Source organism: Mustela erminea, chromosome 18, assembly GCF_009829155.1.
Source record: "Mustela erminea isolate mMusErm1 chromosome 18, mMusErm1.Pri, whole genome shotgun sequence".
Lineage (NCBI taxonomy): Eukaryota > Metazoa > Chordata > Mammalia > Carnivora > Mustelidae > Mustela > Mustela erminea.
The window spans coordinates 1,363,075-1,377,805 of NC_045631.1; the positions used below are offsets into that span (position 1 = coordinate 1,363,075).

The 14,731-nt window shown below is 57.3% G+C and overlaps 1 protein-coding gene across 3 annotated transcripts in view; it reads right to left on the bottom strand.

Annotated features, from left to right (window-relative positions):
• Positions 1 to 996: 996 nt before the first annotated feature.
• The window catches only part of RABEP1 (rabaptin, RAB GTPase binding effector protein 1), an 89,405-nt gene continuing 75,670 nt past the window's right edge, over positions 997 to 14,731 (bottom strand). For 2 of the 3 annotated variants that reach the window (XM_032321841.1, XM_032321840.1), the window contains 7 exons: positions 11,178 to 11,276; positions 7,707 to 7,847; positions 5,072 to 5,261; positions 4,555 to 4,610; positions 3,005 to 3,103; positions 2,407 to 2,523; positions 997 to 1,883 (listed from right to left, as the gene is read on the bottom strand). In XM_032321841.1, the coding sequence (XP_032177732.1) occupies positions 1,782 to 1,883; positions 2,407 to 2,523; positions 3,005 to 3,103; positions 4,555 to 4,610; positions 5,072 to 5,261; positions 7,707 to 7,847; positions 11,178 to 11,276 (804 nt within the window). In that variant the 3' untranslated portion in view covers positions 997 to 1,781. The remainder of the gene's footprint in view (positions 1,884 to 2,406; positions 2,524 to 3,004; positions 3,104 to 4,554; positions 4,611 to 5,071; positions 5,262 to 7,706; positions 7,848 to 11,177; positions 11,277 to 14,731) is intronic. The other variant, XM_032321842.1, reaches the window with a different exon arrangement.

The following is a 14,731-nucleotide window of genomic DNA, read 5'->3' on the forward strand; positions in this document are numbered from 1 at the left end:
GAGCCTCGCCGGACACGGGTCTGTCCGTCTCTAGCTCTTGCCCGCGGGAGTTCTGGAAGGTAGGCAGGGCTGAGCAAACACCGCGGAAAGCCAGGAGGGAAGGATGAGTCAGCCGTGTGCGGACACGAGTGTCCAGTCGGAGCGCGAGCACAGGGACGCCCCGGGAGCCCAGCTGACCTGTCCTTTGTCTGCGGGGACTGAACTCCTCGGCCGGATCCCGTCACCCTGCTTGCGGGAAGTGCTTCCTCCCTGGGTAGCATCGCTGCGGTCTCACAGAAAACAGCAGAACCCGGGGGCTCTGTGGGGCTGGGCTAGGAAGTTCTCAGCGGGGCTCCCCCAGGTCACCGGCGGTGCCCAAGGGAGGAATCGGTCTGTGCGGGGCCGGCATCCCCGGGAGCAGGTGGACGCTCTGGGGAAGGTGGTGGCCCAGCTGCGCCTCGAAGTCCACCCGCGGGTCGTCATGACCGAGTAGCACCCTCTACAGAGACTTGACAGAGATTTTTAAAAACGGATTTTAATGTTTTGTGCGTGACGGGCTTAGAGCACGATTTCCACAGTCAGCAGTTACCGTTGGATTCACGGCTAAGAATGGCAGCGTGACCCTCGGAGTGAGTGCGGCCCAGCCTGCGAGACCACCTGCTTGGACCTGTGAGTCCACGCTGGCCAAGCCGGAGCCTGTCGCAGCCACTCCCGCCCACCAAACTCCTTCACGCGCCCCGCTGTGCCACGCAAGCACAAGGGCCCCCGAGGACGCATGTGTGTGCCAGGCCCCAGCATCCCCCCGTGGGCCAGCAAGAGCCCGGCACCTGCTCTCCAAGCTCCCTGCGGTGGGGCGGGGTCCAGGCACAGACGCGACCAGCTGGGCTCCCTCGGGCAGTGCCCACACCCCAGCGATGTCCGAAGAGGGACACAAACCAGGCATCTGTCTGGGACGCTCGGAAACAAGGTACACAGGCTCGCGGACTCGAGGTGGAAATAAGCAGATGCAGAAGTTCGTACTAGATGTCAGAGCTTGTTTTATTAATATTATTTTTCCACTGATCCAATAACTAAACTAAAACAGTTTTCGGAAGAGCAGACGTGCCCGTTCGGCTTAACCCTGGTACCTGTGGGCCCGCAGAGAGCGTCCGGGGGCAGGAAGTGCTTCCACGGCCTCTTGTGCTTCTCCGTAAACCTCGGATTCCGGTGCAGGCATCCCCACCACCCTCGGGTCTCACAGTCAAGTCAGCGCCCGCGTCGGTGGTGTCCCCACCGTCCCGTGGCTCTCAGGCAGGTCTCAGTCGCGCTGAATGCCCTCCGACACGAGACAGGACGGTAAAAAGAAACACACTGAGCTGAGCAGTGCAGTCCCCAGCCGCCAGCCTGCTCTCCAGCTGCATATTTTAATATAAAATACTCGTCCGGCACACGACACCCCTCCGGAGCTGAACACGGTGACCGGCGCGCTCCTCCCGGGTCTAGGACAGAAAACGTAATTCCAAACACGATCGGGATGTTACTTTCAAGGCAGGAGAACGTTGGAGAAAGCAGCACTTCCTCCGCCACCGAGCGGACCCCAGCCCCCCGGAGTCCAGGGTGTCCATCTGTCCCCACGGGAAGTCCTTCCGCGCACATCCCCCGGCCAGTCGCTGCTCCTGCACCGCAGCATCGTCTCCCACCAGAAGCAAGCGTGGCTGCAGGCTCCTTCCTCATGACTTCTTCAGTTAAGAGTTAAATAAAATTAACGTTGCTCTAAAGAGGAGGTAAAATCCCAGGGTGCGGGCCAGCGTCTGCCGCGCACGTCATGTCTCGGGGAGCTGGTTGATGTCGGTGAGCTTGGTGTCATTGAGGATGGCCCGGATCCGCTCCAGGGAGCCCGCCTGCCGGATCCGCTCCAGCTGCACCTGGGAAGTGACAGGGACACGTGCCTGCGCCTCGGGCCGGACTCTCCCAAGCGGACTCGGTTTCGAGGCGACCGGGCCCCTCAGAGCAATTTGCTCCCCGGGGGCTGCTGTGCGACAGACCCAGGCTGACTGCTGGGACTGCAACAGGGATGACCCCCGACCCCTGACCTCGCAGACGCCACAGGCTGAGTTCGGGACACACGAACAAACCGCGAGCTTCAAGGGTTGTTTCCAATCTCCCAAACATCTGTGCAGGCGTCTGCTGGGCCCAAGGCCGCAGGCACCCCACAGCCGGCTGTGGCAGTGGACAGGACACCACGGGGAGGACCATGCCGAGCTGAGCCTCAAAGGAAGGGTGTGGGGACGGGCATGGGGCGCCCACGGTGGGAAGGCGGTGCTGGGGGTCGGGAGAGGAACCGAGTGCAGGCAGTGGCCTGGCGGGGAAGGGTCTCGTGTCTGTGCCCAAACCACTTCCCTCGCGGAGCCGCCAGGGAGTGGGGCCCCGGGTCCCCGCGGGCCTCACCTGCAGGGTCTGCGAGAGCTTCACGAAGTCCCTCTGCACCTGCTCGCTGACGTCCAGCTCAGTCTGCAGTCGCTGCGCCTTGTTCTTCTCCTCGAACACGAGCTGCTCCGCCGCCGTCTGCAAGCGCAGTCCACCGTGAGGCCCAGGAAGCCATGGTCACGCAGCCGCACACCGGCCCCGCACGGCTGCCCTTGCGGAGTAAGGACAGAGCCACCACCCCAGCACCACCACTGTTCAGCAGAAAGCAGTGGCCGAGAGGAGCTACCGCGGCAGCAGGGATGGCCCGGCACCTGCCATAGCGGCTCCCATGAGCCCGTCCGCCCGGCCAGGAAGCCCTCCGCGAGCCTTTCTCGGGACACGGGACCCTCCAGTACCGCGGCTGCAGTCGGCCTCGTGGAGGTTGTCCTCACCGGGCTGGCCTCAGGCTGCGCATACATGGGGGACGGGCCCCATGGACGGCCCAGAGCAGCACTTGCCACGGCGACCTGACAGGGACCTTTCCCGTTCACCTGCGGATGGCCTCGGGGGATCCGGCCCCAAGCTGCCACATCCTCCCACACAGGCACTATGCAACCCTGTGTTCCCAGCGCCACATCACCTTAGCCGCCGTCTCCTTCTTTAACTGCTCTTCCAAAGTCACCTTCAGCTCCTGGAGGCCCTCGAGCTGCTGCGACTTGTCCCTCAGGGTAGCCTCCAGCTGGGAAAGGGGAAAGCCGAGCTGGAAAGGGCCTGGGGCCCAGAGCAGCAGCCCCACCCTCAGGCACCCCCGGCCCTGGCCACCGGCTGCCTGCGCCGTTCCCACCTGCTCATCGCTGCCCCCCAAGACCTCCTGCCTCATCAAACATCCATCAGGGCCCTACTAGGTCCTGAGGCCCGGGGACAGAGGTCAGGAGACAGGCGTGTGTGTGACTGATGGTATGTGACCACAGAGAAGCAGAGCGTCACCCTGCCAGTAAAGCTGACGTGACACTGACCCATAACGGAAACATTTTCCAGGGAAGGAGGAGGGTGGGAAGGGGTGAAGGCGGGAAGACACGTGTAAGAGCACTCGGAACCAGGGTGAGTCCCTGCTGCAGCAGGCCCTGCGGGTGGACGTGGGAGAGGCCCTGAGCTGGGCAGGGGACACGGGCTCCATCCTGGCGATGGCAGGGGCTACAGGGGGTTTGACAGCGATACAGTTGTGTTTGCGTCCTGGTAGTTCTGAAAGACCCCTGGGGCTTCACTATGAAGAGGACCCGGGAGGCGTCCGTGTTGGAGGCAGACGGAGGCATCAGGCTGGTAGAGCACGGGGGCCGAGCACTTAAGTCCGAGCCCAAACAGGCGATGCATGCGGACAAGACTGAGGTGCGCCAAAGCGGGTGTGGTCTGCCCGTCTGCCCCCCACAGTGCAGGAGCTGGAATCGAGGCACCGGGGACAGATCAGAAGGCGCGACTTCTACCAGGGTCCACAGCGTGTGGTGGAAAGTTTTCCACTGTCAGGAGGTGACAGTTTCCAGGGAGGGAAATACCAAGGACGCAGGGCCCAGACAGTAGGATGGGCGGCGCCGAGACCCAGCAGAAGCCGTCCCTTCCCTAAAGGAACGCGAACGGGCTGGGAGCACCACCAGCAGCGAGGTCACGCGGATGGCCGGCGGGACCGTCACAGTTGAGGGCGAGGGGCCTGAGGGGGCTGGGAGGGGACAGCAGATGGGCACAGGACACATGGGGCTTCTCAGCCAGGGCCGGTGGCAGCCCAGGCCAGAGAAGGGCAAGAGGCCAGGCCCCTGGGTGTTGCCAGAGACAGTGTGAAGAGGCAAGCAGCCAGGAAAGAGAGACGGCAGAGCCACGGGGAAGCTGCGGCCAGCGAGACAGGAGAGGAGTGGACGAGGGCTCAGCTGGCCGGGCTTGCGGGATGAAGGCGTGCCTGGTGGGGGCGCAGGGCATGGGGCAGGCAAGCAGCGGTGTTGATGTCAGGATTGCGAGCCAGCTAGAAACACCCCCTCCTGCTTGTAGGAGACCCTGTTCCACACCGATGCGCCCTGACCCCACCCGCCTGTCCCGGATCCCCAGCAGACACCAGGCAGCCGCTCCCTGCGGGCGGGACGAAGCCCGTCTCCCACACACGACTCCCAGCTGCGGTGCAGTCCCCATGGACCTCAGGAGACTCACCTGTGCCTTTTCCACTTTTATTCTTTCTAGTTCAGCTTTTAGGCTAGACACGGAAGCTGGAAGGGAAGGGGGGAAACGTCGGCCTTGCTGAGGTCTTCTTCATTCACACTCCCTTCTCCCATAAGCTTGATCTCAAGGAAAGCAGTCGGACCCCATGAGCAAACCAGTGCCCCCCTCTCTCAAGTGCTCCAGCCCCCCCAGCAGCACAGAGCTCTAGTGCAGGCAGAGGCCACATGGAAAGTGCATCCTGCGCCAGGTCAAACTCGGCCGTGCAGCCCAGCAGGGCTCTGCCAGGAGCGGCAGCTCCACTCCCTGAACAGAGGATTTTCAAGTCCCAATTAAATCTGAATTTACTCCGGATATATCAGAACATCTGAAAACCCCTTCATTCTTTCCTACACCTCCTCTGCCCGTTTGCTGCCTTTCACGTGTATATATAATCTGAAAGTCAGCAGCCCGCGGGTGCCCCGTTTCCCCACCCACTTCTCACAGGCCCCGCCCATGGCCCGGGCCCCACCCAGCTCCTCCTTGCAGTTTTCGATCTCCAGCTGCAGGGTCTCCTCAAGGTTCTCCTTCAAACACTGCTCTGCCTGGATCTGCTCTTTGAGGAACAGGATCTCGGCCTTCAGCTTCTCCTCCGTGTGCTCCGCCGCCGTCCGCAAGTGCACAATGCTCTCCCGGTATTTGAGGACCAGCTCCCGCAGCGCCTGCAGCCAAGAAACCGGGCTCGCCGGCTGTGCGACACTGGAGAAGCCCCGGACGGCTCCCGCCCCCGCATCCGCAGGCACCGTTCCAGAGAGAGCAGAAGCTCGCCCTCAGGGCTCCCCGCAATGGCGCACCACAGGCGCTCCAGGGTGCAGAACCCGACACTACGGCCAGAAACAGCAGGGCAGGCTGCGTGTCTCCCCCGAGACCTCCCCAGCAGAAAAGCAAGAACGAATGGGACACGCAGTGTGGGCGCGCTGTGCAGGCCTCCGTGGCCCCGCCGCCTGCTGGTCAAACCTGGGGGAGCCGGGGTGAGGTCCCAGCAGGCCACGCCCCCAAGGAAGCGTGACTTCCGCACAGAGTGACCTCACACGCGCACTGACACGCTCTGCCAAGCACTGGCCACGGGCCACAGGCCATGAGGCACGCTGGGACAGACACCGCAGGGCGAAGAGCCGCTTTCCAAGGGGAGTGCCTGTTTTTCTATAATAAACTCAGTTTAAAACTTATTTCCCTGAATCGTAGTTGTCTTCTTTTTTAAAAAGTCCAATTACACCCTAAGGCAACTGTGAGGTAAACGCGGACTCCTCAGGTCCCTGACTGCGGCACCTGAAGTCAGCTCAGGCAGAGAAAAGAGCACCCAGAGACCGTGGGAGGAAAGCCCCAAGATCTCCTCCTGGAGCAGGTCTAAGCCTCGGTCCCCCTGCCTGCACCAGTCACACAGCCTTCCGGCATTCCAGGAAGTGTGCTCAGTCCAGGAGTTCAAGTCTAGAGAGCCTGGAAAAGAGGAGCCCACCCAGACACAAAACCGCTCATCAGGGAACGGTGGGGAGAGCGCGAGCAGACCGGTCCCCAAACTCTCTCTGCTGAGATCAGCCACCAGTTCCCAAAGTGCAGCGCCAGTGGCCTGCACGGAGACATGAGGTCGGGAGGGCAGGGGCCAGACACAGGGCGCTGGTGGCAGGTCAGCGAGGTGGCCCCATGAGTAAATAAAACCCAGTGGTCGTGTTCATATGTACACGGGGGGAGGGGGGTGTAAAAAAAGGAGGCAGCCCAAGTTATAGAGGTTGGATCTGCAGGGTACGATCAGGGAAAACTTGCAAAATTATAAATTTCTGTAGTGTTGACACTTAGATAGTTAACTACTGTAAGTTCTTTTTTTTAAAAAATGGAAACCAAAGATCTCACAAGTAACAACTGCTCCTTGCCTATACTGTCTGCATCTCCTGGACTTGGCCTCACAGGCAGCTGAAGGACCTGCCGGTGGGGAGCACAAGGGTGGGGACGGTGCAGGGCTGTGAGCGCACCCGGCCCGCCTGATCTCGGGCCCGCCTGGGACCCAGATGGGAGATAGTCACGAGTGTTTCTGGGAAGCGGGCAGCTTCACAGCCCACATCCGCCCAATGACAGAGGAACAGAAGCGACCCCACGTGTCGGTGAAGTTAAGTGAGGGCAGGAGGGTGGCAGGTGTTGTTCACCCTCCCCAGGCTGGTACAGAAAACCAAGCCCGGCAAGACCTCCTCGCCCTCCGTTTTCACAGTGCTCCCTGGGGGCTCTGCAAATTGCTGCTCTGGTGAGGGGCTTAGGTCTAGACCAAGCATGCGTAACTCCACAGTAAAAAAGACATAACCCAACTCAGAAATGAGCCCAAGATCTGAACAGACTTTTCTCCGAGGAACACAGACGAATGGCCAATAAACTACAGGAAGACACTCACTACCACTGCGCGGGCACAGAACACATGAGAACCAAAAGACGCTGCTCCACACCCGCTGCGCCGGCTGGAGTAAAACAGTGAGACGGGCACCAGAGGGGATGGGCAGCAGCCAGGACAGCGGGGACAGGACCAGTGGGGACAGGGACCAGTGGGGACAGGCACCAGCGGGGACAGGAGAGAGCCTCATGCAATTACTGTGTAGCTCTCACAGGCCCTGTGACTGAACCTCAAGGTATGTCCCCCAGAGAAACCCACACGAGCAGCGGACGTCCACAGCAACATCATCCTCAACTGTGTGCAAGAGGAGACCCCCCGGAGGCCCACCCAGAGGCCAGCGGGTAAATAGAACATCCACGCAGCCAAGACAAGGGCGGGCACTCAGATGCGGCTGTGCGGCGCAGTGACCGTGGACAACGGTCTGCGGCAGTGAAGGACCACACACCGCCCACACCGCAGGGTCCCAGCCGCGCACAGCACGGCATGGCAATGCTGGGAAGACAGGAACTCGGCAAGTGCTCCAGGCGGGGCGGTGGGGGGAGAAGGGCCCAGACGTCTTCCGGAGGTGATGCGCACATTCTGAAATTATGGGGCTGCATCCGAGAGCCGCCGGCCCCACCGTGCTCGACGCTTCACCGCGCTCCACCTGCGCAGCCTGTCGCACGTGAGAACCAGCCAGCGGCCATTTCAGAAGCCGTGCATCCCTGCTCCTGAGCCCGGGGAAACATGGTACCTCCAGAGTGTCCGGGAGCACGGAGTCTTCCGCCTGCTGCAGTGACGCATGCAGGCTGTGCTTCCCCTGCAGACTGTCGTTGTCCTTCTGCAGCCTGGCCAGCTCGTCCGCCACCTGCTCTCGCGACCGCAGCAGCACTGCCTGCAACACACGCCAGAGTCACCACCGCCGCTGCAGCCGGGAGACACCGGGCCAAAGCAGTGGGGACTGGGCACGCGAGGACACTCGGAACGACCGCCATGTCACCCACAGGGGCTCCTCCCTCTCGAGGACGCAGACAGGAAGAAGCGTCTGAGCCCGTGCTCCGCGTTCTCCACAGGCAGCAGAGACGTCATGACCCCTCCCCCACTCCCCGGCAGCCCCAGGCCCTGCAGCTGGGGCTTCACTCAAACAGAGCACATGTGGGAGCACACACCGCACGACCCCGTCTCCCCACCAGCTGGGACAGCCGAGCAGCACCGGCTCCCTTGCACAGAGTCCACGTCTACACGGTCAGCTCAGGGTCCGCGCACATGGCCCAACGGCCACGCGTGCTGCCGTCGGCAGGAGGACCCCTGCTTGGAACTATGGGACACCTGAGCAGCTCGTTCCTAAAATGGAACCAGCGCCCACGTGTGTTTGCACGCTGATGCACCATACAATTGTAGGTATTTGATGAGGATTTGAATCATTATAAAAATTATCCCAGCTACTTTGAGCATATGATGAAATTCTACACAAGTATCTGACTTCTGCTAACTTCACCCAGTCATTTCACCGGAGCACGTGTATAAACACAAACTGTGTGCTCCAAAACTCCGTTAGTGGCGGCGGCTCTACAAGAGGCATGCACTGTGCAGGGGGACAGAGACGAAAGCTGGAGCCCAGCCTGGACAAGCTCACAGTGCAGGGGAGGAGAGCTCGGCAAAGTGACAACCCCAGGGAAGTACAAGCACTAGGATAGGGGACGGGGGCAGCAGGGATGACAGGACAGAGCAGTTCCAAGGGGAGAGGCTCAAGGTCATTTCCCATAGAAGGGGACTGCAGCATCCAGAAGTTCGAAGGCTGCTGGCAGGCCTGCACGGTCACGCATCAATCTCAGTTCATTCTGCGGCTCTTATCTGCAGGTCTGAAACCACTGGGCTTACGCTCCCCTTCAGCCCTTTCACAAAATAGGAGCATCCCACTCTCTCTGGGACATGAAAAGGGGGGAAAAATAACATGGGTATAGCTACTACTTTTGTAAAGAGAAAAGCATGAGAATACACCAAAAATATATTTAAATGATCCTACACAGGAGGGGGCATGATGGAGTGAAAGGAATAGGGAATGGAAGAAGTATGAACATTTATCCATTTTTATAATTTTATAAACCATGTTGCATGCCTCCCCAAAAAAGTAAATCAAAAAAGAAAAAAAGGGAAACCCAAAAATGTCACACGGACAGACACAAAGGGAGCTCACCCTGCATGGAAGCGGTAACATAACCACAGAGGAAGTAGCTAACTCCAGGAGCTTTGGAAACATAGCAGGTGCACTGCGAATCCTCAGCTGAGACACATTCTAAGAGCAAGAAGTGCTACAAAGAATCACAGAAACTCACTCAATGCTCTTGCTGTTGGTGGCACTACATGGTCACTCAGAAACCGTGGTGCCCCCGCCCTAACCAGGTGATGGCCGCCGCACGGCAAGCCCCCTGCCCCACAGAGCGCCCCCCAGACTCACTGCACCTCTGTGCTGCTCGTGCCCAGATGTCTAATCTGAATCGAATCGCGTGGAATAATCCGACACGTATTCTAGGGGGCAGCTGGTCTGGGCTCTGCAAAAGTGCTAATGTCACAGACGACCAAAAAAACCAAAAACAAAAAAACCCACCACCAAAATGGTAGATGACTGTTCTAGATTATCAGAGACTAAAAGAGAGTAAAGTGACAAGACAGCAAAAGACAGTATGTTACCCCTGACTGGTTCTTCCACCAAAAAATCAGAATAAAAAACCAAAACCGCCCCTATGAAGAACCACGCGCTTTGGGGACCCTGGTCCCATTTTAAGGGTATGAGAACAGTGCCGTGGTGGAGGAGAAGCACCCCTCCTCCGCTCTCGGGTGACGCGTGCTCAAATATTCCGGAGCAGCACAGTGTCGGCGAAGGATTTCCAGGTGGCTCAGCACACACACACACACACACACAGAGATGGTAGAGACGGAGAAGCCTCAGCAGTGCGTAAGCAGGTGCGGCCCAACACTGACAACTGGGAATGCTAACTGAAGACGCGAGGAGTGTCCATTCCATACGCCGCTGGAGACGGACATGCTCCCAGACGCTGCTGGGGGAATGCGAAGATCCCAGGCATGGCCACAGCAGCTCTTGTGTGAAGGGGCAAAGACACGGGGTCTCTCTCCCCCACTCCAAGAACCTGTGCAGGTCACGTCAAGAAAGAGGTCAGGCAGCAGATGGAGCGCGGGCCCCCAGCCTGCCTTCGAACACGTCTCTGGTCACCTGCCACGCGCTCATTCTAAGCGGCGTCCACTCGGGGGGCGCGGGCCGATGTGTGTGGAAGACAAGCAGGCAGAGACGAGGGAGGACAGAGGAGAGAGGAGCTAAACGCTGGAACGCTGTCAGCATTAGCAGTGGCTTTTGCGCTGACAGTTACCGTGTCGTACCCTCCGATCGACGAGAAGGTATGAAAGTCCCTGGTCAAGGGTCAGAATGAGATGCTCCAGAGCCCAGGGCTAGTATTTCGGGACCAGCTCCAGAGGCGCTCAGACGCTGACCCAACGCCAGCCAAGAACAAAGCACTGCTGTGCCCAGACAACCGAAGGCCTTCCCCCATCACCACTGGCCGAGCAGGACGCGAGGTGGCTCTGGCCGGCTCTGCCAGCTCGGCCATCATCTTACAAGGGCCATCGGCGTCGGGTTCCAGCTTCAAGGAAACTGAAGCAGAGGCGGATGGAGCTGGCCCAGTGGGGAAGGAGGCCTGGTCCCAGGAGCTACCCTGCAGGGTTCCCAGCAGCTCTTCCTCCAGGAGCTGTCCGCCCCAGCCCTCAAGACAGACAGACGGCCCCGTGCAGCACCGCAGCAATGGTGCCCGTGTCAGTGGCCTGGGAGCCCCGGGAGCCCCAGGAGCCTGGTTTCGGTCAGGGAGTTGCTCAGGGCAGGTATGGGACGGCTCCAGCTGCCGGGGCTGTGGGGGATTTCAATGTCCACCTCATATCTGAGCCCACCGGCAGCCCAGAGCTCACCCTACTGAGGCTGCCCAAGTCAGAAAAGGACAGTAAGTTAAAGGTCCGAGTGGTTTTGGTTGGGAGGCAGGTTTAGAAAAGGAGTGGGGTCTTCATGTAACCTCGTCCATGACCGACACTGCTTCAGCCCCGGAGAGCCAAACAGCAGGGCCACTGGGCAAAGGAGACAGTCCCAGCAAAGAGGGTCTCACAACAGAACAAGAAAGGAATCTCTTCAACATGGTTCATGCTAACTTAAATGTCAACTTACCATCTGCTCCTGAACATCCCTTTTTGCCTGGGAAAAGCCCTGCTGTAACTCTTCAAGTAAGCTCTCGGATGCCTGGGCTCTCAGGACAAGTGCGGAGATCTTAAAAGACAAAAGCGCACACAGACAATATCGTTAGGGAGCTAGCGATTCTGACAGGAACCCTTGCAGCCCCGGCTTATCTCACACTCAGAGCTGATGCTGGCTTCGTTTGCCACTACTCATCACCACTCACGATGCAGATGTGCGTGCCTCTGCGGGGCCTCAGCCCTGCCGTCACACCGGGCAGCAGGGGCAGTGCCCGGGCTTGCACAGCACTGTGCACGGACAACACTACTGGGCTCTCCGGACTTGGATGACAACCCACGCGGCCTACTCACAGTACCCTGTAAGGAGCTTTTAGGAAAAAGATAAAAAATTCTGAAACTCTGTCAACTAAAAAAACAAACAAAACAAAACAAAAAAAACCACTCACAGTGTAAAGGACAAATAGATTTTCTCTGAACTGGCTTCAGGCTTCAAGATGACTTACTTCAAAGCAATAAACACATGATTAACATCACTGAACTCTCAACTCCCTTCGACTTAATGTTCCTGAGACGGGTCCTGTGAGACTCGGGGAGAGCTGGGATGTAACGTTGATAGGTATGTATCAATGATAAAATACAACATACAATACAATATGTACGTAACAATGATAAAATACAACAACACACATGTGTTTAGACACTGAGAACATGACTATCTGCTCCCAGTAACAGCAGATCAGACCGGGGGACCCAACCTTCCTATTTGGAATTAGGAAAACCAGATAAAAATATGAACAATAACTACTTGAAGGCCCTGGAGGAGACGGCAAAAAAGACACAGAACCCTGGACCACATAGAGGACACATGGAGAGTCAAGCGGCATTTGCAACAGCTCTTCCCTAGAAGCACGTGCTGGTTCCAAAAGAAACACACATGACACCACAAAGCTCAGTGCCCCAGGATAGGGGGGCAGAGATGAGAGTCCAGAACCCACGATGCAAAAGGAGCCAAGGACTGGGTCCCCAGAGGGTGACACCAAGGAAAAGGGAAGACTTTAACCCGACCTTCACACCTTTATGTACTCTCCATTCCTGCGACTGGATGACAGTGGTCCGGGATTGTGAGGACCACTAGTTGCCTCTCATCAGGAAAATGTTTGTTTTTTTTTTTTTTAAGAGTTTTATTTATTTGAGAGGGAAAGAAGGAGTGGTGGGGAACAACAGAGGCAGAGGGGGAAGCAGGCTCCCCGCAGAGCAGGGAGCCCGATGGGGGACTCAATCCCAGGACTCTGAGATCATGACCTGAGACAAAGGCAGAGGCTTAACCCACTGAGCCACCCAGGAGCCCCTCTTTTTTTTTTTTTTTTTAAGGTTTTATTCGTCTATTTGACAGAGAAGAAACAAAAGCAGGAGAAGAGGAAGAGGGAGAAGCAGGCTTCCCGCTGAGCAGAGAGCCTGACTCAGGGCTCGATCCCAGGACCCTGAGATCATGACCTAAGCCGAAGGCAGATGTTTAACTCAGTAAGCCACCCAGGTTTTATGTTTTTTCAATATTTTCACATATAATGTCTAGCACTCAAGTAAAAATGCACAAAGAAAAGATAGGATAAAAACAAAAATAAATAATAACACAGCTAATACAAACACATCTAAAATGAATCCAGATTTGGGAATTATTAGAGAAAGACTGTATCTGACCTGTCCAGAGATTTAAAAGGCAAAATTTAAACCTACTGGAGAACTAGGAAAAACAGAAAGTAACCAAAAGAATATGATAAACAGAAAAGAAAAAAAATCAACTGTCTTAGTTAAAAATTTCAGTGGATGCGTTTTAATAGATCAGACACATTAGAAGAGAAAATGAGTGAGATGTAAAACAGAACTGAAGAAAATGAACAAAGACAAAAACGTTAGAAAATACAGAAAAGCCTTAAAAAGCCACGGAGAGACCACATGCGGGTCTAACATGCGCATCTGCAGAGGCACGGCCGTGGAGGCAGAGAGCCAGCAGTGCGAATGCGAGGCCCTCGCCGCGACCCTGAACCTGCTGGAGGCCGCTCCCGAGAAGCGGGGCCACGCGTCCACCGCAGACACGCGGGGGTGCAGGAGAGCGAGTGCTTGCAGAAGCCAGAAACAACGCTGCGCCCTCCACCGCGGATCGCACGCACGGGGCCGTCTCCCCGGCACAGAAGGACGCGCAGAACATCTCCCCATGGACGCACCCCGTGGTGCGCAGGAGCCTCCCAGACAGAGAACCCAAAAGAGCCACCAGACGACAGGCTTCCATCTACATGCAGTTGAGGCCGTGCTGCACAGCCCACGGTGCGGGACGCCAGAAGCCCACCTGCCTCTCGGTGCGGCCGCGCGACAGGGCATGCCGCGACATGAGTTCCCTGTCCCCATCCAGGTGAGGACCGCCCTGGCACATCTTTCACATGTTAAAATCCATCCAAGTTTACACATGAGATTTCTGCTTGCTGTAGGTAATGTCTCAGTAAAAGCAAGTTTGTAAAGGACACATGATGGCTGAGAATATTCCAACTGCAGTGTAAGACATCAATTCAGAAATCCAAGAAACCCTGAGAACCCTAAACAGCAGAAAGGAAAAAGATACACCGAGGTACAGAACAGTGAAACTGCTGAAAACGAAAGCCACAAAGAGCATCCTTAACACAGCCAGGGGAAAAAACAACATTTCACCTAAAGGAGCAACAGTGAGACGCCACAGACTTCTTACAAGAAACTCGGACGTCACAGCGATGAGCGTTAGAGACAAGCAGCCCCGTGCTCAGGCCCGCAGCCGGACAAGCACCCTTCTTGGATGAAGGTAGGAGTAAGACGGTCGATCTGACAGACGAGAATATGGACGAGTGCAGACTTCCATGATGCATGAGGCCCACGGCGGCCTTTCTCCACGCTGATCACAATGAAAAACTCTGGATAAATACGAAAGCTACCCAAAGACTAAAAAATAAGCAAAAGTAGTCAAGGGAAGGAAGTCCACAGAGGAAAAAGCAACCCCTCGGGGGGTGAACCCATGGTCCCCACGGGGCTCCCCCACTACCAACTGCCCCACAGGAGGGCCGCCCAGCTGCGGGGGCGCAGGGCTGTTCTGGGGATGGGCGCTAGAGAAAGGGCATCCACCGGCGCGAGCCCCACACCCACCTCGGAGCAATCCGCAAGTGAACACATCCAACGGCTCCGCAGAGGCTTCGAGAAATGGACCGGTCACCCAAGGTGAGACAGAACTTGCTAACGGAACCTGATCACGTTAACAGAACGCTGAGTCTCACAATACAATATCCCTAATTGGGACACCTGGGTGGCTCAGTTGGTTAAGCGGCTGCCTTCCGCTCAGGTCATGATCCCAGCGTCCTGAGATCGAGTCCCACATCGGGCTCCCTGCTCCACAGGGAGCCTGCTTCTCCCTCTGCCACTCTGTCTGCCTTTGCTCTCTCTCTCTCTCTCTGACAAATAAATAAATAAAATATTAAAAAAAAAAATCCCTAATTCCAGGACACAATCTAA